This window comes from Siphateles boraxobius, unplaced genomic scaffold, assembly GCF_051911475.1.
Source record: "Siphateles boraxobius isolate OS27281-9 unplaced genomic scaffold, OSU_SipBor_1 35, whole genome shotgun sequence".
Classification (NCBI taxonomy): Eukaryota; Metazoa; Chordata; class Actinopteri; order Cypriniformes; family Leuciscidae; genus Siphateles; species Siphateles boraxobius.
Window position 1 is genome coordinate 4,109,683 of NW_027508975.1, and position 26,904 is coordinate 4,136,586.

Genomic DNA, 26,904 nt, shown 5'->3' on the forward strand with positions numbered 1-26,904 from the left:
TGTTTGCATAATGTCTTAAGTCCAATGATGCAGCAAAATGGAACTTAGTATGGGACAATATGTGACCTCTTCATGGCCTTTTCTATCTGCATAACTAAACCACTAACTAAATAACTACATAACTAAACTATACAACTAATTTAACTTAACTAATTCACTTAAATGACTAACAACAAAGTCAATAAGTAAATTACAAAGCAAATAAACAAAATAAATTACAAACTAAACGAAGGTCCAGTTTACACCTGGTATTAAGTTGATCGGATCACAAGTGGACGACGCTAAATACAGGTGTAAACAGCGTCTAAAATGTTTGAGCTTGTCCACTTTCAGAGGTAATAGCTTATGTGGTCGAATGCGTTCGAACAACCAGAAAAGGCCGCCTAGCCTACTGACCTAATTGGTAAACATTGTAGGAAGCGCCTTAGACAGAGTGGATTAAAACATTGTCAGCTGAGGATCTAAGATTGGTTTGAAGATGAAAAGCGTACCAAGCACAATGTTCTCAAACTATTGTTCACCGCAGGCTGGCGGCTGTCAAAACACAAATGAAAGATGATGCTATCTTTATGCTTTTCCGTCATTTCCTGGCACGTTCATATGTAAATTGCACAAGCTTATTTAGTCCATTAGATTGAAAGTTCTGAAAAAACCCATACATTTAGCCCTCCAAAGAATATATTTATTTAATTATAATTAATTAAATAAATTAATATATATATATATATATATATATATATATATATATATTACCTGACGAGTTAATGAACTATGTTTTGACAAGCAATCTTTCCCACAGAACTCCTCTTGCTTGCCATCAAAGACCTCAGTCACCACAGTCTTTGAGGCGCTGTCACAGTAGAAGCATTTGCGACAGTGTCTCTTCCCCCACCGCTTGAACAGGTCATGCTCAAAGAGTGACTTGCATCCTGTACAGAAATAAATAAATCCACAAAAACAAGGTTACATATACAAACTGACAAGCCACATTTGTGATTATAAAAAACAAAACAAATTCCAAACAATAAAATAATAAGATCTTAATAACGCTTTAGCTTACTCTCATTGCAGAAAGAACGGTCAACCTTGTTTATCCTCATCACTACTTTCAGAGTTTTATTGAGCTTGCAGTTTTCACAGCGAGCCACTACGCTGTTGATCCTTCTGAACTCCTCAATACAAGCATTATCACAGAAAGCATACATTTTCCTCTGAAAGACCAGATAAAAAAGAAAAAGAGGTTAAAGTCGACAACCAATATAATACAATATAATACACATGTATTGGTTGGTTCTTTTTCAAATTTTGTCGAAGTACTTTTAAATTTACTAGCTTGAGGAAAATTTGAAATTGTTGCATTCTGTCTCCATTTTCAAGAAAAATCTTAAGGAAAAATTGCTCATAACATATGATCGTTGAACATTTCGTAAGAGTTATACTTGTGTTGGGATCGTCTGTTTGTTTGTAGTGTTTGTTTTTGTTGAGTTTTTGGTTTGTATATTATATGTTGTATATTCAGGGATTAAAGTGAAAAAAATTCTTCTGACTGAAATTATTTTCAGGCCAAGTCATATTCCTTTAACTTTATTTAAAAAGTCGAGACCAATAGTGTTTTAAGGGGAGATGTTTTAAACCGCTTTAATATTGCCAGTTTGCGTATTTTAAAAGCTATTTTAATCTATGAAAAAAATGTAATTAGCTTGACAAATAATCAACCATCTACATAACTTTTCAGTGCATGTTTTTTATTTATCTTATAAGACTAAACAATGCTAAACTATATTAATATATAGTTTGTTCCATGGCAAATCGTTTTTGCTGAGGGCAAAGTGAAGTTTCATAACTTTATATATTGAGGCTATTTAACTTTAACTTTGTAGCCTATCAGAGAGCTGACTTATGTTTGACTGAATTGTTTGATTTATTTCTCATTGTATAGCTTCTTATAGCCTACCTATTAGGCTACTTATACTTTTATACTGGATATTATTGATCATTAAAACTGACATTTAACAAAAAGAGACAGGGTTGTGTAATGTTATATATTCTAAAATATATAAAATATTCTTTATATATATTTTACTATGCATTCTCTTTACTGTATGTGTACATGCATAATAAAATAAAACGATACAACCCTGTCTCTGTTTGTTAAATGTCAGTTTTAATAATTAATAATGTTTCATATTTTTGAAATGAAAACAAAAACAAGCAGGGTTGTGTTTTATATTTCGTGTTGTTATAAATATATGGAGTGAAGATAATCAATGTGCGTTGCCTGAACCACATTTGTGTGGCCATGTTTGTTTATGAGAATATGTTCATTTATAAATGAAAAGAGGTGTTTTATATTTCGTTTTATTGTTGATGAAAAGAGGCAGAGTTGTATTTTATACCATATTTCATTTTATTGTTGTCTAAAATATACATAAAGATAACCGGAGTAGCCAGAGCGAACTGAGTGACGCGATCAAGAACGCGCTGTTCCATTGGCAGAATAACCGGACTCGCGTCCTCGGGAATTGTTCTCCTGAGCGAACTTGGCAAGTCCGAAGTTTGCGTACTTGGTATTGAGAAACGGCCAATATTGGCCCGCGTTCTGTTTTCTATCATGCGCCGTGCACGTTTGCGATGATGTAATATGCACGCAAACGCACCAGGGTTGGACAGAATCAAGTTGAGTGTGAAACCAGACCAATGCGGCGGGGGGCGCCGGGAACAAACGCGTTCGGATTCGGACCGCAGCAAACCAGCTGTAGCCTGACATGCACTTATCCAAAAAGATTAATTGAGTGAACACGGAGCAGTTTTTCCGTGAGCGGGAATTGAAAACCCGGACTGGACCAAAAGCGAAGTGATTACAGAATGCTAGAGTGGAGAAAGGAACGTGCTTTCGCTCCAATCCAGGCTTTATCACATCCCCCTCAGCAGGGTGAATACACCTCGTCTTTCCTTAATTTAAGACCTATTCAAACTAAAATTAAGACATTTATCACACTATTTGAGAAATGAAAGCCTATTAACGGCCTTAAAATTATGAAAAGTGAATTTAGGACATTAAGGAACATTAAGGACAGACGGGAACCCTGCAATTGACGGAAATCCGTCATAGACTGGCTGCAATTAACGGAAATCCGTCGTAGCGACGGAGAACTTTAATCCCTGTGTATATTTATGTTATTGGGCCCCCTTCTAAAAGCTTTTAGTAGCTTCTTTGGGGTTCCTCATTTTCACGCGACTTACATATAACCATTGCTCCTTCTGAAATTGTGTATTATGATATAACGATAACGAGTGAAATAAACAAAACGAAATTACCTAAATTAAAGTAGCTGTATAGTTCAAGGGGTAATTAGATGAACTTTTTTTTTTATTATGTTCCTTGAGGTTCACTTATGTTAAAAAAAACAACCTTTTTTTGCACGAAAAAAACAATATGCTGAATAACTTATTTTCTACCTTTATTTTGACCTTGAACTGATCCATTTTAAGCGGCGGCTCCTTTAAGGCTTGTCAGTAAACATCCACTGTTATGAACCACTAGCGTCATTGCACAGGAAACAGTTTTGAAAACATTATCCGTATAAAACCGTAATTTACAGACAAAGCATAGTGAAATAATTTACATGCTGCTGTCAGGTCCAAAAGAGTTGGCTGCCTTATCTTTCAACAAAAGTTTCTTTGCAAACACTATTACACAGTGCCTCATTTTGAAAACCAAAAGCTCTGAACTCTGACATGATCTGGAACCCGTGCATCAAAAACTGAACGCGGATCTAAATACTGTATCCAGTGATTACAATGGGTTCTATTTGCTTTTGACGCTCACATCCAGTGTGAAATGTCAGCCAGTGATATACAAATATATTTGTCACAGATCCCACAATATCAAACAAGCCATTTGTGGAGCTTGATTAAATAAAATGCTTTGTTTATAACGAAGAGGACACTTTAAGCTATGATGTTTTAATGGTACAAAGAGCTCTTATATGTCAAAAGATCAAGGCAAATTTTATTTCTCATGTCATGACCCCTTTAAAGGGTAACTAAACCCTAAAACAACTTTTTTTAGTTAATGATCTGTAAGACTGGGACTTAATTAATGCTGTTCATTGATTCGAGTAAATTTTTTGACTTTTGGGTATAAAGTGTTTTAATTCTACAATTTAAGCCTATGGTGTAAAAACGTTTGAGTGCTGCCCTCTTCAGGTTGAACGGTGGCTACTGCAGTTGAATTTTCCTAGTGGATGTTGTGGTACTGATTGACGAAAGCAGGCACCAGCTCATCGGGCCCTTGCCTACAAAGACACGGGTCTCAGGTGGGTGGAGTCAGGCTCTGACCAGGGGTTGAGTTACCCTTTAAAAATAAGCTTTATAATTGACCTAATAAAACAGGTGGGTCCAGTAGCAGTGAACAGGAGTACCTTGAACTCCAGCAGCTCCGGTCTGTGGAAGAATAGGTTCAGACACTGATAGCAGGGGATCTTGGTGACTGTCTGCACCTGACCACAGGGAGCGCTAGTCTTCGCTGATGAGCTGGACTCTGATGAAGCAGGTTTGGGGGCAGCAGGTTTTGGGGTTGATGTGGTGTTGGTTGTAGATGTTGCCATGTTCACCTGGTTGTTAGGTTTTGTCTTACTGAACGATTCCTGAACCAAACAAAACAAAGATCAACACAAACTAATATTCCAATCGCTCAACATGCACGATTCCTATAATACTATGAAGAAATGTCAGTCAGATATAATGGTACCATACCTTATACGCTAGAACACAGGAAAAAGAGCAGAAGTTCTGAAAGGATCCATCAAACATGGCTATGTGGTACTGAGCCACTAGTTTCAGCTTGCAGTTGTTGCATTCCACTGGAATACCTTGTTTGCATCCAAACAATAAAGACATTTTTCAAACATCACAGGAAAAACAACAGTTGTATATGTCAAATTGAATAAATACGTTAATGGCATTAAAATGTAATTTATAAAACATTTTATTTAGATAAAAAAAATACATTATGTAAAAATATGCATTAACTGTATATAAAATGTATATAACAAATACATTAACTTTAAAAGCAATACAGTTGAATAAACTAATTAAACCAGTGGATTTTATGATACCTGGGTGATTATCTATTCTGTCATGTATTTATAATTTAAGGGACACTTCACACAAAAATGAAAATTCTGTCATTTACTCACCCTCAAGTCATTCCAAAACTGTATGACCATCTCTTTTTCTGTGGAACACAAAAGAAGATATTTTGAAAAAATTTGCAAGTGTCGTTTGTTTATCGGTCTATACAACAAAAAGTCAATGGGGTCCAATATTTTGTCAAAATATCTTCTGTTGTGTTCCACGGAGAGAAAGAAAAAAATATACAGGTTTGAAACGATATGAGGGCGAGTATATAATTTTCTTATGGAGTTGACATTTTATAAAAAACATTAAATATACTCCCATACACTATATTGCACTTCAAATTTTATACACAACTGTTCAACATTTGGGGGTGAGAAAGATTTATTTTTAGAAAAATTATTTTACTCTACAAAGATGCATTACATGGATCAAGTGACAGTAAAGACATTTATTTTACAAGATTTCTATTTCAATATGCTATTCTTTTAAAATTTCTATCCATCAAAGAATCCTTCAAATAAATTATCATATATTTTATTGTTTTCAGCATTCATAATAATCACAAATATTTCTTGATCAGCAAATCAGCATATTAGAATGATTTCTGAAGGATCATGTGACGCTGAAAACTTGAGTAATGAAGATGCTGAAAATTCAGCTTTGCATCACAGGAATAAATTGCATTTTAAAATACAGTATATAAAAATAGAAAACGTTTACATGAAATTGTAATAACATCAAAATATTACTGTTTTTCCTCTATTTCTGATTAAATAAATGCAGCTTTGTTTAGCATAAGAGACTTCTTTCAAAAAGAATTTTAAAAATTCTTACCAGCCTCAAACTTTTAATGGTATTGTACGTATTGGCTAATATCTTAAAGAAATTATCGGAAGTCATGGTCTGACTGTAAAATGGTATCTGTGCATTCCAATAATTAAGCACACAGAGTTGTGGTAAATATATGTTCATGGTACCTGACGAACTGGTCTGGCCTTTACTCGCTGTGACACAGGAAGCGGAGCAGAAAAGCTCCCTGACGCCCTCTGAGTTGGGACTGTCCACCGCATCTGCAGCCGGGCGCAGGGTGTGACACATTTTGCAGGTGACAAGTTTCAGACTCCTCTACAAGTGAAGATCAGTTTATCCAATTTATTTATTTGCACAAATTCACGGTTAAAGTGCCCCTACTATGCATATTTAAAGATTTCTTAATTTGTTTTGGAGGTCTCCTGCAATAGGTTTACATGCATCAAAGGTCAAAAAACACTCATTTTCTCATAATATACATTGAACACCACCTCCTTTTTCTCCTCTGATTGGTCAGACCAGTTTGTTGGTGTGCAGCTTACAGTGCGTGTTGGAAACAAAACACCCATTACTGTATCTGAATGTCAGCTCCAGAGGCTTCCTCAGCACTTGATACAAACAGTAACGATGGCGTCGGTTTTTCCATATTAATTTCAGCGAGTCTTCAATCTTTTTAAGTGCAGCAATGTGGATTCACAGCACTGAAAACAGTGTCGTCTCGACATGTTGACCACACAAACCAAACTCTTCCAATCTCAGCTACAACTAGGTGTTTGAGGGTCAAAATAGACACTGTTTGTGGGCAGCCTATGAAGACCATAAGCTAGCATTATGCAAATTTGTTATACTGGTATATAAGAGTAAGACTGGAATTGCTGACGACGTTTTGGTATTTCAAAATTGTTTCAGATTCTTTCTTTTAGGAGACAATAGCTTTATTTGTCGTGCCCTTTGACCTTTAAAACTCTGCAGACCTTGAACAAATCACAAACAGCTATATTACACACTGCATGAAAGGTAATTTTCGAAAAAAGTCATAATAGGGGCACTAGGACTCAAAGCTTAATGAGTCCTATTACTATTCCCTTGCCGTTACCTGTTTAAAGGCTTGGAGGCAGTTTTGTTTGCAGAACTTCATAACACTGTCCTCTATCCGCAGAGACAGACACTGACTGTCTGTGCCAAAGCAGTATCCACCACAGTTCACACAGCTGTTTATGTTCAGCTTATTGGAGGAGCGGAACTGGTTGAAGCAGCTGTCGCTGCACAGCTTCTGGATGGAGCCCATGAAGTTCACTTCATGACTATGAGTCTGAGAAATGACACAATTTCAGATCTTTTGAAAATTGTATTAATTAGAGCAACAGAATATGCCTTTACACTTTATTAAGTCTATTTCAGATTAAGCACAAAAGAATATCACAGCCCTGCATCTTGGGGGGAAACATTCTACTGATTTGCAAAAAGGGCCTAATATGACCTATTTTGATGATGCCGAGTTCAAATATATCAATAAATCTTTCCATCACATAGGCCTAGTTTTGTATTTTTTCTTCACAAAATAAGATTTTACAAATAATATATTCTAAATGTATCAGCTTTAATGCACATATCAAAACAACAAAAGCAGTCAAATGTGAAAGTTTTGGTTTTAATGATGAATGGAAGAATTCTAGATGTACTATTTACATACAATCTGCAGTGGGGAAAATATATGTTTAAATACTAAACGACAATAAGCGTTGTGCTTTGCGACTTTTCTTATGAAAAAAGTTTCAACTTGAAAATTCTGTCAATTTTAAATCAACAATATCGTTTTGACGCTCTTTAATGTGATGTGACAGATCGCTGTAGTTTCTCAGTTTAAGCGGAATGTGAACTGATCATCTCTTCCTCTATACTATTAAGTCATAGCACGAAATAAACATGAATGAACATCAGAAAGGCATGTTGAAAGAAATCGAAATGCATCATGTCTCATGTTATTGCTCAGTGGAAAGACGTCAATAAAACAGCTTGTATCACGCAACGTTACATTTTCCTCAGAAAAGCCAGTCAATGACCATAACTTGTTAGGCTTGGTGCAGTTGTCAGTGTAACCAGTGTTAAAGTGTGTTCGGCTGTACACCGATTACATTACTTGTGGGGGACCGTGACACTGCCCCCATTGTTAATTTGTTTTTTTTAGAGAAAGAAAAACCATTTCGTTCAGTTGGACAACAGACGCTAAAATTATAAACTGCAAGTGCCATACAGCACGAGCTGCAGAGTCGCAACACAATGCAACAGGAATCAGATTTCACTTATCCCGAGAGTGAGGCGAGATGACTGACAGGACGATGTCAGAAGATCTGGTGTGCAACAGATCCTCAGCATCATCTGCAAATATCATATCTTGTAAAATGTGTGGATAGTACCGCCGCTCCCTATACACAGAGTACGTGTGAACGTGAATTCGACAGCGAAAGTGAAAAGCGAACGCGCATTCAAAACCGATATCATTAACACGGATACAGACAGCGATACAATAATCGAGCACTCCCATGAATCAATATCAAATCAAATTAAATCGCAAGTTTGTGAATTGAAATCGAAACGAATTGTAGAAGTCTACTCACCATTCCTGTCTTCTGACACACACTGCACTTGAAGTTTAAAGCACTGAGGCATTTCTGACTGCAAAAATCCTTCAAGGTCCCTAACATGTCCACTGGGCCAATTACGGTGTTATGCTGGTCACAAATCTCTCTGAAGGTAAAGAAGGTACATCAAGTCAATTGATTCAGGCAATATACAACTATAAAGTTGAATGAAATGTCGTAAGCGTACTTAAGGCAGCAGTGACATGTTTTCATCTTGCTGCTGCAGAGACATGCAGGTGAGCAGAAGAGTTTAGAAGAGCCACTGCGCTGGAATGCTGTTTGTCCCTTCAGCAGGACCTTATTACAGGCTGTGCAGAGCAAACCAATTCGATTAAAAGGTTTGGCTGGAATTGATGGTGCCGTTGATGGGACGCCTACTGGATCTCCTGTGACATGAAGAGGATCATGTAAGAATGCAAGAACTGACTTTAGACCCAAAAAGCTGCTTTTTATCCTGTTTGAAGGATGGTTACTATGAAATTATGACAAAGTAACATGGGTTTGGAACAAATGTATATTAAAAAAAATACAGATATATTTATATACAACTACTGTAATCCTTATACCGATGGATGCAGTGGAAGCATTTACTCCAACAGAGAATGCAGCTCGGATCTTGACATCATCAGGTGTTTGGTCAAAATCCTGAAAGCAGAAACGCATTGGGATAATCCACAGTCACTCATTTACAAAAATCTGTGTACTCAACAATAATAGAAAATAGGTGGCTAACATCAGATAATTATTACGAAAGGCCAAATTTCATATAGCTCACATACTTTTTATATTTAGTCACATATTTATTGGCTGGAAATGCCATATGGTGTCATATCTTCTATATAACAAACTACCACTCAAATGTTTGGGGTCAGTAAGATTTATTTGTTTTTGAAAGAAGTCTCACCAAAACTGCATTTATTTGATAAATATACAGTAAAAATCATTATATTATGATATATTGGAATCTAGTATAAAATGTTTTATAATGTTGCCTTTTTCAGTACATTTTATATTCATTTCTGTAATGTCAAAGCTGAATTTTTCAGCATTACTCCAGTCATCAGTGTCACATGATTGTTCAGAAAGCATTCTGATATGCTGTTTTGGTGCTCAAAAACATTTCTTATAATTATCAATGTATTATCAAAACAAGTTGTGCTGCTTAATGTTTTTGTTTTGTTTTGTTAGAACAGTGATACTTTTATTTCAGCATTTTTTGATTAATAGAAAATTCAAGAGAACGGCATTTATTTCAAATATAAACCGTTTGTGACATTATGTCTTTTGATTAAATTGACATTATGTCAATTTAAGGCATCCTTGTTCAATAAAAGTATTAATGTCTTTAAAAAACAACAACAAACACTTTCTGAGCCCAAACTTTTGAATGGTAGTATATGTTGCTTGACAAATTAATTTTTGACAAACAAAAGTATAACTTTTCTCAGCATTTGGAAAATACAAGTTTAAATTTCAGTATACTTCAGTAAAGTCTCAAGTAAAGCACCTCATCATCCTTAATGTTTCTCCCTGGGGTCTGTGGTGCTTTCTTCCACTCTTCATCCATTGGTTCATCCTTGATCTTCAAAAGGTAGAATGACAGAGGTTGCTTTAATTTTTTGTCAACAGCATGTATTTGACGGATAAATGTAAGTGATTTTATGTGCTCTGTGGATTAGCAAAGAAACTCAAACTTAATTTCCCTCAGCAGTAAACATTAAACAGTGATGCTGTGCTTACCGTTAGAGCAGATGATTCCTTAGTCCTGGTTTTTACGTCTTTGGCTTTCTTTGTTTCTGTTAAACAGGAAAAGTATACAAATCAAGTTAAAATACAAAAAATAAATAAACAGTATAACACTTATTATTAACTTACTATTATTCTTTAATGTAAAGTTTTAAAGGAACAGTAATTTGAACTAACTAAAATGTAATCATTGGTTCAATTACCTGAATCTGCGGGTCCATCGACTTCCATCTTCTCATTGTAATCCTCCTTCTGGTCCACTGCCATTTCATACATGCAGTCCTCAACTTTAGTGATCACAAGCTCTTCTGAAGACTGTGCTGTGTCCTCTGCGTTGATCTCTCCGTCCTTGTTCTCCTCTGTTTCAATGGCTTCATATTTATGCTCACAGTGTCCCAGTACACTCTTTTTTACCTCTCTGTCCTGGTCTAGTGACGTAGAGCCCAGCTGTGAAACTGTAGACTGTGACGGGCCAGACTTCGCTCCTAAAAATGGGAAATTATTACATTAATCGTTAACACTTTATAGTTTTGGTCATATCGCCCACCCCTAATACACAGGAACAAAAATAAGATCCTTCTTACCTTCTGAAGTAGCAGCAGAATCCATACTGACATTTTCATTAAGACCTCTTTTCATTTGGAGTCCTATCTCTGCAGGATCATTCTGACAGAAAACAGTCAGCGGAGCAATGTTACAATTAAGAAGTAAAACCTACTCGCTAACACTTTCAACTTTTGAGACAAAATACGTGAGGACTTACCACTTGGTAGTACCATGTGGGGGGAAGAGCATAATAGGTCCCAAAAATAGATGGAGATGGAGATGTAGACTGATTTGAAACCGTTAAAATGAGTTTTGACTGACATTGGCCACGTCGTACAGGGCAGATTCTGTGGTTCTTTTGCCTTCCTGAAGTTGACTGAGAATCATCTGCGAGATGAACCTTCTCATCTTCCTCTATATCTCCAGTGTCACCTGCTGACAAGGCGTCTGGATCACTCACAATCTCCTAAAACAGCAGCAAACAGAGGGTGTTATATTAATAGGTCAACCAAATATGAAAATGCTGTCATTTACACATCCTCGTGCAGTTTCAAACCTGTATGTTTTTATGATCACCACAACACGATTATTTTCAGTACAATGGCAGTTTATGTTGACCATAGAATCTCAAACTCCAAAACTAAATGAACAAAGCACAATAAAAGTAGTCCATATGACTTGTGCAGCATTTTACAAGTCTTATGAAGCCATACTATAACATTGTGTGAGAAAAAGACGAAATTACATAGGTTTGAATTTTTTATTTAATTGAAGACAGAACAAGTAGCGAACATAGGATTACACAAAATAGTACAATACAAAATGTAATATTAATTGTTAACAGGGGATTTGAAAATTATATTATAATATTTTTAAACAATTTCAAAGAAGAAATAAAAATCAAATTCCTCTATAAACACCTTAAAGGGATAGTTCACCCAAAAATGAAAATTAACCCATGATTTACTCACCCTCAAGCCATCCTAGGTGTAAATGACACTCTTCTTTCAGACAAATTCAATCGGAGTTATATTAAAAAACTTCTAGTTTTAGACTTCTAATTCGTGACTGATGTTTTGTTTTGCTCTATCCTCTGCGCTTGCACGTTCGTCAATGCGAAGATGACCAATGAGTCAATATGAAAATAAGACAACCGCATAAAAATCATCATCAGATTTTGGAATAGCGAAAAATAAATAAAATAACGTAAATCAATAGATTGTCATAATTCATTGTTAAAGGGACATTTCATCCCTGACAAATCTTTCATCTTTTTTTCGTAAGCTCTCTTGCCTGGTTCGATCAATAACAGCAGGATAATGAGCCTACACACACACACCTCGATTTGTTGCCCAGGCACAGCGGTTGAATTCAGATATCGTCGAGTTGGTCCTGTGAGATCGTCTAGTGAAAAATGGACACTGCAAACCCTCAATGCGCGGACAGATTCAATGGGTGAGTTTATATCCCGTTTGAGAGCGAGCAGCCACAGCTTCAGTCTTTCTGGATCATGCAGCGGCAATGGATCTCATTCATGAAACACGAGCAGAACGAATTTTTGTGCAAATCGTGTGTAAAGTGGTTCAGGCATACATTTTCGGATTCATTAAAATGTTTGTATTTTCCAAATGTTAGTTTGTACGCAAGAAATCTCCACCTGCTCCCAGCCACGCGTAAATATTGCGCTTAACACCTGAACGTTTTGCTCATTCATAAGGCTGCATTTTAATTCACCTTAATCGGGTACATATTTACACAGCATTTTGAAAAAATATTATATATAGTAATTACATACGTTTTTTCTTATTATGAGAGCCAGTAATAGCATCTGCGATGGTGGTCCTTCTCCAGTTTTAATACGATTTTTCCGAAGTGAACCAATTTGTTTTTTGCTCTCAAGCTTAATGTCGAACCATTTTCTTCTCACTTCTGGGAATGTTCGATTAACAGATGAAACTCCATTGAGTGCATCTGTAATATGCTCCCAAGCTTCCTTTTTAGGACCCGATACGCCACTATGTACGCTTGAAAATAAAATGTGGCGTTTTGAATGAACTTCTGATAATAAAACTTCAATTTCTGCATCTGAGAAATTTTTCTTTTTCATCATGTCATAATATGATGCCCATATATAGTTGTCAGTCGGATTTAATGGGCGGGATTTATGGTAATTCAGAATGAACGTGCACGCGCATCCCATATACGAATGATTGGAATTCATTAACAGACACACACACATTTCAGTATCACATCTGACGTTTACGAAGTATTTGTGAATCAGGAGAAGAGTTTTCGGGCAGGTCTCTTTACGCGCAAATCACTCGCATATTTACTCGTATATTTACGAATGTTTCATGAATGAGACCCAATGTGTGGAAAATCAAACTTTCCCCCTGTGACGATGCCGTTGGACGGAGTCTTATAGCTTTCTCTCGGTTGAAACATCCAGGAAAAGCGCACACACGTACCATTGCGGGGGGAAAAATCGAATAACGTTTTGCAGGGACGAAACATTCTTGTGGTTGTTTACAAAGCAACATATGGTGCATTTTCGCCACCAACTGGATTGGTGCCGAAGTGGTTAACCCTGAAGATTACTTAAGGGTTAGTTCACCCAAAAATAAAGAAATCCCATAATTTACCCACCCTCAAGCCACCCTAGGTGTATAACTTTCTTCTTTCAGCTGATCACAATAGGATATTAAATAATACCCTAGCTCTTCAAACTCCAAAAAACGCATACATTTATCATAAAAGTAATCCATATGTTTCCAGTGGGTTAATAAATGCTGTCTGAAGCAAAGTGATGAGGTTTTGTAAGAAAAATATCCATATTCAAAACTTCAAATATAATCACTGGCTTCCGGCAACGGTCATACACGCACTCACAAGGGAGTTAAAGGGTCATGAAACCTCAAAACACATTTTTTGAGATGTAAACAGATACAGGCTGCACGTCACTCAAAACATGAACCAGCAATGTGATGCACATACATTTAATCAAGTCTTCTTCAAATTAAATAACCCAGATAGCAAAGGTACGTCTCCAAGATGTCTGCTAAAGATCGCTTAAAGGACCACGTCACCGTTTTTTTTAAATAGGGGTTATTCACTGTCTCCCCTACGCAGTGGCGTGCACGGGGGACTAAAGCCCCTCCCCTTTTGTCTCAAAATGTATTGTGCCCTTTTCTGATAATTGTAAACAATAATTACTATTTTTATAAATATTATAATAAATAAAGCACACACACACCCTTGCCACTAACAATAATAATACAAACAAATATTATATTAAAAAAAAATTGTCGGAGAAGTGGTAGGCGGAGTTTCCTTTGCAGCGCCTCATACGCATTTAACGGTTCTGGTACGCACTACTCAGCAGTTCGCGCGAGTCTCTTTCTTCAAACGAGCAGCAGGTAACGTTTAGGCTAAGACGGAAAATTACATTTATCCTACCATCACCATGCTACTCTAAAAGATGCTGCAGGATGCGAGTTATTCTTAACTACAATAAAAGTATAACTCGATTTCAGACGCATTCTGAGTGACAATGTCATTCGTTTTTATCCAAGGAATAAAAGTGCAAGGGGAAAAACATATAACAGTTAGTTAAATTAAATCTTAAGTCCATGTCCAACTCTAAATTGTAAGGAACTTGCATCTTTGATTTCATAGTAACGCTTTACAATAAGGTTAATTTGTTCATTACTCATGTATGAACTAACATGAACTAACCATGAGCAACACATTTGTTACTGTAGGCTATATCTTAGTTAATACTACAACTGTTAATTGTTTATTCATGTTATGTCAAAGTCAGTGCATTAACTAATGATAACAAATACAACTTTTGATTTTAATGTTTTAGTAAATGCTGAAATTAATATTAACTAAGATAAATAAATGCTGTAGAAGTCCAGTTCATTATTAGCTAATGTTAACTAATGAAACCTTATTGTAAAGTGTTACTGATTCATGATAGCTAACACTGTCTTTCATACATATAATACATACATTAAATTTACAACATCAACAAAACTAAAAATTAATTTTTCATAATTACCTTCTTGATTATCACTGTTTTGTTTGGTAAAGTAAATAATATTTAGTAATATTATCATAATTTCCCTATTTTCATTTGATGTTATGTATTCTAATAATTGTATCAACATATTTTCTTAGAATGCCAAGGAAAGAAAGCATAAAAAAAAGTAAAAAAAAAAAAGTAGTAATAATTTTTTTTATTTAGTGCCCTTTTTGGTCCCTCCGCCCCTTCCCCTGAGGAGGTCTGTGCACGCCACTGCCCCTACATTTAGATGGACAAAAATGCGTTTGCCCACCTCAGTGCATGCATTGCCTTAGTCTGGCAGCGTCGCTAGCTTAGCTTAGCATAATGAATGGAATCCTTTGTTGCCGGATAGCATGTCGTGATCCAAAACAAAAACAACACCTAATTACTTCTTGTGTTCTGCGTATTCACAACAAGTACAAATAGCAATGCAGATTAAGACTAGGCGATTTCCTAGGGAGATATTGGGGTGAAGCACAGCTGAAGCACAGCTACTTGGGCGCAGAGATATCACACAACCCCCCCTGAAATCCCCCAACTTCCGTCAACAAAGCGGCATGAATATTCGCTGGCTATTTTTCCTACAGTGGACATAGTGAATGGCGATGAACATGGCGGATTTTGTGAGAGACGAAGAGGGTTACTTCCCAGACAGTCAAGATCCAGAACCATAAGTTACCTCTACGAACCAGAGCTTTCAAAAGAGGAGCTGCATGCTTTGGAAATAGAACCATACTCTATATACAGCTTCTATCTTACAACTGAATAAAGGCACATATTCACGCAAGGAAGAGTAATGAAAGACAACTTACATGTGCACTTTGTTCTGCCTGTGCTTTGAAAATGGATGGGACAGCCGTATCTTTCAGACGCAGTACCGTCTTTCTGGGCCCATATAGCATTTTTTCAACGTAGTCCTCCGGTGTAAAATGCTCTTCGCAAACACGATACTGGTTAATTTTGTAGAGAGGTGTTGAAGTACAGATATCCAGAGCAGCTAGCCATTGATTTCTCAGTTCCACATTAGATGTAATTCTGTGAAACATTACATTTGTGTACGTCTTTTGCTTGTTCTCACAACCTTTTGCTATGCAGGTAATTGCCATGTTTGCTTTAACTTCTCAAACACAATCCAAAAAGCAAAGATACTCTGTGCAGGTCACGCCGGTGTTCCGGAGAGTTCCGGAGAGTATGTTGACGGAAGTTGGGGGACTTCAGGTGTTGCGTGATATCTCTGCACCCTAGTAGCAGTGCTTCAACTGTGCTTCACCCCAATATAGTCCCACCCCAAATCAATATCTGACTAGCAAATCGCCTAGTCTTAATCTACATTGCTATTTGTACTCATTGTGAATATGCAGGCCACAAGAAGTAATTTGTTTGTTTTTTTTGATCACTTTTACTCACGACATTTTATCCGACAACAAAGGATTCCATTTATTAGCGTCGGCGCTGCCAGACTAAGACAATGCATACTGAGACAAAAATGCGTTTGCCCACCTATCTAAATGTAATAAGACAACCGCATGAAAATCATCAAATTTTGAAATAGCGAAAAATAAATAAAATAACGTAAATCAATAGATTGTCATAATTCATTGTTAAAGGGACAGTTCATCCCTGACAAATCTTTCATCTTTTTTTCGTAACCTCTCTTGCCTGGTTCGATCAACAACAGCAGGATAATGAGCCTACACACACACACCTCGATTTGTTGCCCAGGCACAGCGGTTGAATTCAGATATCGTCGAGTTGGTCCTGTGAGATCGTCTAGTGAAAAATGGACACTGCAAACCCTCAATGCGCGGACAGATTCAATGGGTGAGTTTATATCCCGTTTGAGAGCGAGCAGCCACAGCTTCAGTCTCTCTGGATCATGCAGCGGCAATGTGTGGAAAATCAAACTTTCCTCCTGTGTCGATGCCGTTGGACGGAGTCTTATTGCTTTCTCTCGGTTGAAACATCCAGGAAAAGCGCACACGCGTACCATTGCAGGGGGAAAAATCTAATAACGATTTGCAGGGACGCACTGCTACGCGCAACGTAAAGGAGCCATGTTTGAAAAGAAGTGGAACGAGACTTGAAAGCTATTGCATGGCACAAGATATCCGTCTATTCCTCTCATAGAGCTGCCTTTAGGAGGCTTTGAGGCGCACGAGTCACGTGGGCTATTGTTATGGTACTTTCTAGAGCTTGACAGCTACTGTCGTCATCCACTTGTCGAAAAGGCGGGGCAGCCTGAAACTCTTCTTGTGGTTGTTTAAAGTCCCCATGAATTCAAAATTGACAGTACTTACTTTGTTTGCCTAAATTGATCGTTTTGTGGTGAACAATTCATCCATGCAAGTCAATCCACACAAAAAATTTTTTTGGCTTCGTAATCTTTAATCAAAATCTGAAATTTCCCCTCCCCTCTGCATTGGAGGACCTTCCCTGATGACGTAGGTTTGACGGTTTGGGTGTCTGCTTAACATCCGTAACGACGCCCCTCCAACTGACAGTACACAGGCTGCCTGTGTGTTTGAATGAAACACCTACTTTTCTAGATCCAATCAGGTCCTAGTTGGAAAAAAAGCCACGCACACTATTTTGCCTCATTTAGTATTCCGTTTCTCTCGGAAATACGTCACAACACTGGAGAAAAGTCGTTTGCAACTTCCGGTTCACGGGGACTTTAAGGCAGGTTGTTTAAAGGCAACATATGGTGCATTTTCGCCACCTACTGGATTGGTGCCGCAGTGGTTAACCCTGAAGATTACTTAAAGGGTCATGAAACCCCCCTCTTTCAGCTCAAGTCTAGCTCACAATCTTTTTGAAAAATGCAACTTAAATGGGCGTGGATGGCTGTGAGAAGAAGGGAGGGAGTGGGTGTGGCACGGCAGGGGAGAGTGGGAACGGTCATCGGCCAGCAGTGTTGCCAGATGTACGATAATTATCGTATTTGTACAATAATTTTGACCTCTGTACAATGTACGATCAATAATGAACAATAATTTCTGAGTTTTCAGTCGTTCGTCCAAACACACATCCTACCGCTTCTCTCTCTGACCCCGAATCATTTCGCAGGCTCACCTGCCTGCACGCAAGCACGTACACACACACACACACACACATACACAGGCACCACAAGGTCAGTCCTGGCCCGCACGTCTACACTACACATTCACAAGTCTCCCGCATTAAGCATACTAGGGCTGCAACTAACGATTATTTTGATAATCGATTAATCGGACGATTATTTTTTCGATTAATCGATTAATCGGATAGAAATTAAATTAGATTTTTTTTTTATTATAACTAAATAAAACCGTAAATCAGGGTATTTATGTGTAAAAGTGTACTTTAAAAAGTGCAAAAGCCACACATTGAGTTTTACTAATATCAATATTTGCATTGTTTTTAATGATAATTGCTGATGGCAAGTTGACAAACATGATTATTGTTAAAAAAATGATATCCAACATATTATGTTTTAACACAATTTTTGTTAAAACAAATTTACACAGACATGTTGTTCAGATGTGAATATCTGAACTAAAAACAAACTAAAAACATCTAAAATATATAATTCATTTAATTTTTATTTAAAATTAATTATATATAAGGAATATAAGGATAAAGAATATAATATATATTATATATAATATATAAAAGAATAATATAAGGATAAATTGATTAAATAAATATAGAAAGACTGAAAACAATTGTGTGAATGTAGAGCCGCAGTAGATCGCGTTTGAAAAACAATTAAAACTTAGTAGACAAATGCTATAAAAAGAGAACGGAATGGAGGTAACGTTACCCAGCAAGCTAACAGGCTTGAGTAAAGGACAGGAGAAATTATGCATTAGTGCACAAGCATTCGCTGAAAACCACTGAGTACAGTGACTAAAAAACAATATTTTACTGCTGCTGTTATTAACTGCCTTTATATTTAGTGCTTCGCTTTGTAAAGACCGTTTTAATTTAACCTATTTCTGCGGTAGCGCTATTTTAATCCATCACTTACGTTGCGAGCGAACTGATTGCACAACCTGATGCTCGAGACAAAATACAGACATCCCGGAAGTCCCGGGAGTCTCCCGCATATTGATTGCGGCTCCCTGATGCCCGCGAATTAGTTCAAACTCCCGAAATCTAGAGCGCGCAAGCAATGCAGACAGAAGGAGGAGGGTCCGACTGCGGCATGGGCGTTCCAGACGAGCCACAGAAACTCCCCAATGGGCATTCCTGTAGCGTTTAATAAACCAATCAGAAACAGTTTTGCACTGCCTTCTGGGAAAGGCGTAATTTCCGCTTTTTGGCTTCCGCTTTTTTAGTCCTAGATAAAAGTCTTTACGAGTCTATGGTAGTAGCTATGGCAAAGAGTTAGCGTAGGTCTATTTGTTTCTTGAGAAGTTATGTCTGTAAGTATAATTTATTTGTACAGTTTGAGCAATTCCAGCGTCATGTTAGAATGTGGTTGAAACGAAAGCAAGCAAGTTAGTTAACGATGTCATGGCAGCTAGCCAGAACGGAGTTAGATTGTTTGGTTTTATATACAATCTATGATTGCTTAGCCTTACGTAAGTTAAATACTGACAAATCTAACTTAGTCATCGTGTTTTTGTGGCAACGTTAAAAACATGTCAGCAATGCACATTGTTTCTTTCCATCTAAATGTCATTCAAAGTAAAGAAGTAAAAAACATTATGCATCCGTGTTGCTTGTTTGTTGAACACGTTAGACAACGCATCAAGTTCAAGCAGCAGCAAGATGGTATAAGAATACATTTGAGTTTGGTTAATGTTCTCCATATGTCTTTCTTCCACTGTAGTTACACTCTTCAGTCCTGTCCAGCGGTCAGAAGCCGCAATACCAAAGATGCCCAGACCCAGGCTGCACACTGCTCCACTGCCCTTTCTGTCCTCAGTACAAAGGGGACTATGCGAGGGTGGAAACCCACATGCAGAGCCATCTAAAGACGGTGGTGCATCATGGAGGTATGTTTTAGATAGATAGTTAAGCCTTTGTTGTCTCCAGAGTGGAGAAATTCATCTTTGGGAAGTGAGAGGCTGGCACAGGTACACTTAAAATCATGTTTAAAAAAAAAAAAACACACACCCACACATAGACATGCATACATGGAGAGATTCCCCTCCCCATTACAAGTACATATATAAAATAGCCCCATGATAAGTATTCAATTAACGCACAGTTCACAATCTGCATCACAATCACAATCTTCTATTGCACACTGCCTCATTACCTCATGTATTGCACACAGCCTACATGCATCCTACCCTATATCATGGCCTTCCTTAAAGTATTGTCCCATCAGTATATTAAATAAATAAATGAATGCAGACACTCATAAACACACACACAGACCACATACCCCTCAACCAATTACGCATCATAAGATTCTCCCCATCTGTGTTATGCACAATACACAAATCTGCATCACTTAATCAGAAGATCATAAAGTTATAAAAAGTGTTTGACCTATGTTGCACACTGATATTGTACACAGCCTGTCGCATATATTGCACTATGCCCTGTATCATGGCCTTCTATGAAATCTTCTATTGATTTGTTATAAAATTACAAAAAACTGCCTTCAGGTAATTGTACAGTTTTCAAGATGTGAAATTGGATATTGCATACATGTGCATTTCATATAATTTGTTATTGAAAATCTCTTATTCCAGACACACACAGCTCTAGGTCGAGCTATTGAAACATGTGAGCTGACCTCAGGACAAAAATATCCCAACAAAAACACTCTGATACATGGGTACCTTCATTTTGAAGCGTTAACAGATCATAATTATGATTTTGCCTGTGTTCGCTGTGGACATCACCCACCTATTGTTGTCATGGATCTTCACAAGAACTGTGTTTTTAGCATGGCAGGTACTGTCCAGGTTTTATTCTAGAAAATGCCGACCCCCATTTATTGTCAACTATATTAATATTTCTTATAACTTGTAGTCAGTGAACTAGAGAATCCACCTGATGGTTTTGATGGAAAGGTGGACATTGGTGACTTCTGGGACTCTGTATGTCTGGAGAGAATCGCAAGGGCTTTTGTTCCAAGTAAGTGGCTTTAATCTTAAATAATTGCCATGTAACCCACTGAAATACAATTCTCCACTTCACTTCCTGTCTATCTATTGCCCTTACAAACCCTAAGTACAGACTGTTTTCTTTCAGGTGACAGGCAAAATCCTTTCCAAGTTCAACCCACATACAACCACTGGGCCCCTTGGATTGGCTCTCATACTCGCAAGTCGAATATGGTGCTCAATACAGAGCATGAGAAGGTCCACATGTCCATGCAGCCAAATGAATGCAGGGAGATGGACATAACAGAGGACCGGTTACTGGACGAAATATCCAATTTAAAGGTGAGCTTATCTGCATTTCCTGAACATGATCTGAACCTTAAACTCATACTATACTGACTTTGCACACATTCACTCTTTAGCACTTATGAACACATCCAAACACATTGCACCACACACACACACACACACCTGACTTAAAAAAAAAAATATATATATATATATATATTTTACATCTCCCTCCCTATTTCATGGACCTGTCTTACATATCTCCATGCATAATATTCCTCTACCCTCACTATCCTATATCCCCTGGCATTATAAGTAAGACCTCTCACACCCTCCCCCCTCACACACACCAGCACACTGCTTCACCTCTCCAGTCACCAATTCACCAGTAACCTCAACCCCCTCCAGCATACACAGAGCAAACTATGCATGTGACATAAACGTTTTGTGTCTCTTTTTTTTATTCTGTTCAAACAATACAGCAGTTGGCAATTACACCTTATTTTTTTTAATACATTACAGGTCCATGCCATCCGCAAACTCTGTAAGGAGTGCAGCATTGATTCCAGGGGCTCAAAAATGGAATTAATCTTGCGTCTAAGAGAAGAGATGGCAACTAGAAGCAAGTACGATAAAGTCTTTCAGAAGGTTTGGGGTGCATCTGGTAAGTTAAAATAACTGGCTCAACACAAGTGTTTATCACAACAGTGTTAATCTTTTGGACTGTCTACTGGTAATGTAGTTGGACATCATTGAGGTCTTTCTTTCTACCACAGGTGGTTGGGCTGTTGTTATGTGCCCCTGTGGACAAGTTGTTTCTTTAAAATGCAAAATTAGGGCAGAAAGTCCGCGAGACTTCACAGACTTGTTGCTCTCGTGGAAACATATGCCAAATATAAGCATCTACGATTTTGCCCGAGGGCTTGCAGTACATGCTAACCTGAGAGAACCTGAGGTGGTCCCTTTCAGCCCTCATGAGGGTCGACTGCTGGACCCCAGCCCTGAAAACCTGCAGTGGGCATCCAAAGGTGGCACAGTCAGTTTACCCTGGCTCAAAACCAAGAAAACTTTCCCGGACCCGAATGGCCATCCTTTGACTGGGTCGGAAGAACACTATTGTCTTTATGACACCTTCCACGAGAGAAACACGAAAGACCCAAGAGATATCCTTCGGAGGTTAGGGCTGGTACCAGAGCTTGCCGGAAGAATAAACAGCCAAGTAGCTGAACAGCTCTTCTCCATCATGAAGAAAAATAATTACTTCATGAATATGCTCTCTCCTTCTGCACATGTCTTCACGATGCGAAATATCATTCATCACTACAATCAACGGAAAAACAAGACAGTCATGGAGGAATTAAGGAAGCTTGTGAGCCCTGACATTCCACTGACTCTCAATGAGTATGGACAGGCAGAATTCTGTCTCTTGCCCTCTTCTCAGACAAGAGAATGTGATCTTCTCCCAGACACGCATGTTGTCATGGACACTTTACAGACAACAGAATTAGACCCAAATTTCCCACCACAATGTCAGCGTAAGAGACATTTTCAAGCTGTTTTCACTAGTGATTGTATACAATACAGTATATATGTTTCCAATAATACATTCTATTTTTTCTCTCTCTTCAGCTGTTCACCCCACTAATCTTGACTCCACAGTTGCAAATTGGAAACAAACACTACATGCAAGACTCTCTCAAGCAGTAAGTTGTAATAGTAGTATTTCTCAATCAGCGTCTTCAATCATGCATGCATGTATATCATTTTATGCACATTTCCCCATAGCTAGACTATGTGTTGGACATTAATGCCGACCCACATGAGCCAATTGTCCTAGCCAACTCCCCGATCCTCAAAAGGTCAGACTTTTGGACACTTGGCCTAGAAAGAGATATAGAAGCAACGGTAAGTAAAAACTTAGTGTCTATTCTTTGATCTGTATGTGGACTTGCAGTATGAATAATCTTATTTCTTTCTTTTTAGATAGCAAATTATTGTTTCAACATTATCACAAACATTGCAAATGCACATGTAAGTAAGTGGTTTATTCATTTTACGAAACAACCTTGCCCTCTGATTTTGTGTTTTTAACCGTTGAATTTTATGTAGTGTAGGCAAAGTCTGTTTCTATGATTAAAAAAAAAAAAATTTTATTAAAGGGCATAGCAACCATTGCTGTGGATGCCTATGTGGTAGTGACGTGGCTTCCTCCATTATCAGCTTGCCCTGCTGATTCCATGATTGTGAGTAGTGATGTAAAATAATTTGTATCTACCTTGTCCTATCTACCTATTTGTATTTACCTCATATCCTTCAAATTCCTCTCTGAAAAGTTTTTGTTTCCTCCAGTGTGACTTTGCATCCAAGGATGTTGTGCTTCTCCCGGCCTGGCAGCCAGGACACTGGACTTTGTGTGTGAGTAATCTCACCTTGGCATATTGTTCTTTGAAATCATACTATTTTTATACAACCATCATCCTTACTTTGTTGCCATGTACTGCATCAATTTGTTTCAGGAATGTTTAATTCTAATATGAAATGGGCACAAAATCCAGAAAATGCTAATTTAATATATTTAAAAGCCTATTTCTTTCATCAGTTGCCTTGCCTAGGGTAACTCAAGTGCTCAGTCATAAAACATCTATGATATGGGGGTGATAAGCTCAGGAGGTAGATTATGGCTGAGTGAGAAACATCAGCTGTAAAGAGCTTTATGGTTGTAATTGGGTCCTTAACCAACCCATGTCTTGCTATTCCATGAAATTAAACTTTTAACAGGTTCTCAAACCAAGACAGAGGACTATGCACTTTTTTGACTCCAGGGATCCTAGTGGCTTTGGAGATGGCTGCTACCTAGATGTCTTCAGGTTTTTCCTAGAAATCTGATTGCTGGTTCTTTATGTTCATGGAAAACTCGGAGGGTCTTGAAGCATTGTTCTTTCCTATGTCTAAACCTTTAAGAGAATAGTTATGTAGTTTTTTTTTTATTAAAATGAAGACAGTTGATCATTTTTTCCCTGGAAACATCAGAGTCTTTACTTTTTAGAAATATTATGTGGGCTTTCAAAACACTGCTTCAAGAACAGAGTGTTTTTTTAATGGAAGTATAGTAGTTCTGTTTTAGACTAACTTCCTTTTTTTTTCAGATAAATTGTTTTCACTGTTCACACGTTCCATATGTTCCTAAGTCTCTATTAGGAAATGCTGTTACTCCTAGGCCAGTTACTAGTATGGGTATAGTGTAGACCTTATTCATTACACTTATAAGCTGTGCTCTCAAGGTGGGTATGTGTAGTCAAGGCAGAGTTTTGGCAATTCCTTATTAGGGCTCAGTGTTCCATTTGAAAGAGGTGAATTGCAACTAATATTTCTTCAAAATTATTTTCAGTAACCTCGCACATATGGTGTCCAGTGAAGAGTGGAACATCCTTTTCTTGTCAGACTATGAGGTAAAACATTGGCATGTGTGGATGGAGCTCTAATCCATTACAATTAGTATAGCAGCATAGACAATCATGTGTTGCTACTTGCTGACCGTAGTTGCTGTTAAAAAAATACCTATTAAAAAACCTATTAAAGCATATTGTGGTAGAAAGAAAGAAAGAAACAAACAAACGGGCTTAAATGCAATTTGATTTGGAGAGTGAATGCAAATATGTACGGATCATCATCATTTACCATGCTCTGTTATGATTTTTCTAGGGTGCATCTCATCAGCATCTCAGCAATAATTGTGGGGTGTTCATGCTGATGGTGAGTTGTAGCCTAATGTTTTCTGTAACGTCTTTTATTGACTTCTTCTGAATTAGTAACTTTTTTTTTTATCTTAATTTCAGTATGCTATGTATGCTACCCTCCAAAAACCATTTGACTTCAGTGAGGTGGGTTTTTTATCTTAAAATCTTAATCCGATGTATAATATTAAATATTATATGTTCAGTCATTTACTCGTCCTATTTGGAAGTTGCTGACCACAATATGTATTGCTGACCACAATTCTTTTCAGGTGGACATGACAACTATCAGAAGGTGGTGGTGTGCGCAAGTGTTGCAGACATTTACTGTTGAAAGGTATCACATTGTATCCTTAGTTTGTGATTGACCTACATTTGAGGATGTAGGCCAATATGCTAAACTCTCTCCATCTCTCAGCAACACTGAAGGACCAGTGGTCACACCTGCTGCAACGGAAAGGGACCAGAAACAGGACCAGCCATACCTCCCTCCAGAGATTTTGCAGAAGATCATTGGGATTACCCTTAGAATGGACATGACCATGCTGGAATCATTTAATAGGGTGTCTAAATTGTTTCGAGATCTTTCGAGGCCTTTTCATCCAATGATCAGCATTAATGATAGCGTGGCTGAGGATCTTGAAATTGAAAGTAATCTGGTGCATATTAGCATTGGCAAAATCTACAAGGTGGCAGGCCGTGGCAGTGGCCTTGTGCTACGACTAGCACATTTGTTTTCTTCCAAAAAAAATTGGATGAAGGCATGCTTGGTGCTTAGACACACAGGCTATGGAAGGTACTTGGTACAGGATGTACAGTTTGCAAAGTAGGTCCCATTGCCTTTCAGACATCTTAAGCATGCATGACACACACACGCATGCATCACACACACACACGCATGCATGACACACACGCGCGTGCACATGCATGAAACACACACGCGCGTGCACATGCATGAAACACACACGTGCATGCATGATACACTCTTGCGCACACACGCAACACACACACACACACACGCATGCATGCAACACACACATGCAACACGCATGCAACACACGCATGCAACACACACACACACACACACGCATGCAACACACACACACACACACGCATGCAACACACACGCATGTCACACACACACACACACTGTTCGAACTATACCGTGTCCTTTGGGGGAGCCCACTTGATTAGTTTGTATCACACACACACGCAACACACACCCATGCAACACACACACACATGCATGCAACACGCACACACACACTTTACCGTTCAAACTATACCGTGTCCTTTGGGGAGCCCACTTGATTAGTTTGTATAGTTAGTTGATATAACTTGAGTTTGTATTTATAAGTTGTTATTTTATTTTTTTACTGTATTTTATTTTGTATTTTATACTGCATGACAATAAAGTTTTAAGTTTGCTACGTAAAATAAATTGTCTGTGTCTTTACTGAAAATATCCATATTCAGCCAAGTATTAGTGTGTGTAAATAAGGGAACCCTTGTGAACTATGCTGTCTGATTGTAAATAAATGCTGCTTGTATCTTAAGTATACAATGGTAACACTGTTGTAATATTTGTTATGAATGCAGTTTTTTTCGTATCCAAATTATTGCACTTACAGCAGTACTACAACTGTGTTGAGGTGCAGTAGCCTATTCTGCAGTAATTACTGTACTGTAGGAAATACTGTGTTGATACTGCAGTACAATTTATTTTATTTTTTATCATAAGGGGCATGTAAGCTATTTGACAAGTAGAACAATGCACTGCACAACCCAACATTTTCAACTGCTACTGCGACGTTCGGTAGCTGGCTTTACGTTCAAACTTAAGTTCCTGCTTTCCTATGTTTGGTTCAATGCTAACGTCA

At 37.7% G+C, this 26,904-nt stretch overlaps 1 protein-coding gene and 1 long non-coding RNA gene across 9 annotated transcripts in view; one reads left to right on the top strand and one right to left on the bottom strand.

The window, feature by feature from the left end:
• Positions 1-26,904, bottom strand: part of LOC143702322 (zinc finger MYM-type protein 4-like) — a 61,500-nt gene that overhangs the window by 8,105 nt on the left and 26,491 nt on the right. For 6 of the 8 annotated variants that reach the window (XM_077196043.1, XM_077196046.1, XM_077196044.1 and 3 more), the window contains 14 exons: positions 11,104-11,352; positions 10,925-11,006; positions 10,544-10,825; positions 10,335-10,390; positions 10,102-10,176; positions 9,161-9,239; positions 8,782-8,980; positions 8,571-8,700; positions 7,049-7,264; positions 6,120-6,267; positions 4,759-4,874; positions 4,425-4,649; positions 1,061-1,211; positions 754-929 (listed from right to left, as the gene is read on the bottom strand). In XM_077196043.1, coding sequence (XP_077052158.1) covers positions 754-929; positions 1,061-1,211; positions 4,425-4,649; positions 4,759-4,874; positions 6,120-6,267; positions 7,049-7,264; positions 8,571-8,700; positions 8,782-8,980; positions 9,161-9,239; positions 10,102-10,176; positions 10,335-10,390; positions 10,544-10,825; positions 10,925-11,006; positions 11,104-11,352 — 2,184 coding nt within the window. Of the gene's footprint in view, positions 1-753; positions 930-1,060; positions 1,212-4,424; positions 4,650-4,758; positions 4,875-6,119; positions 6,268-7,048; positions 7,265-8,570; positions 8,701-8,781; positions 8,981-9,160; positions 9,240-10,101; positions 10,177-10,334; positions 10,391-10,543; positions 10,826-10,924; positions 11,007-11,103; positions 11,353-15,767; positions 17,126-26,904 lie in introns of those variants that run through there. The other 2 variants (XM_077196048.1, XM_077196047.1) reach the window with 2 other exon arrangements.
• Positions 25,132-25,555, top strand: LOC143702355 (uncharacterized). The gene is made up of 3 exons (XR_013190434.1): positions 25,132-25,171; positions 25,297-25,361; positions 25,443-25,555. It is a non-coding gene; the product is annotated as an uncharacterized LOC143702355 (long non-coding RNA).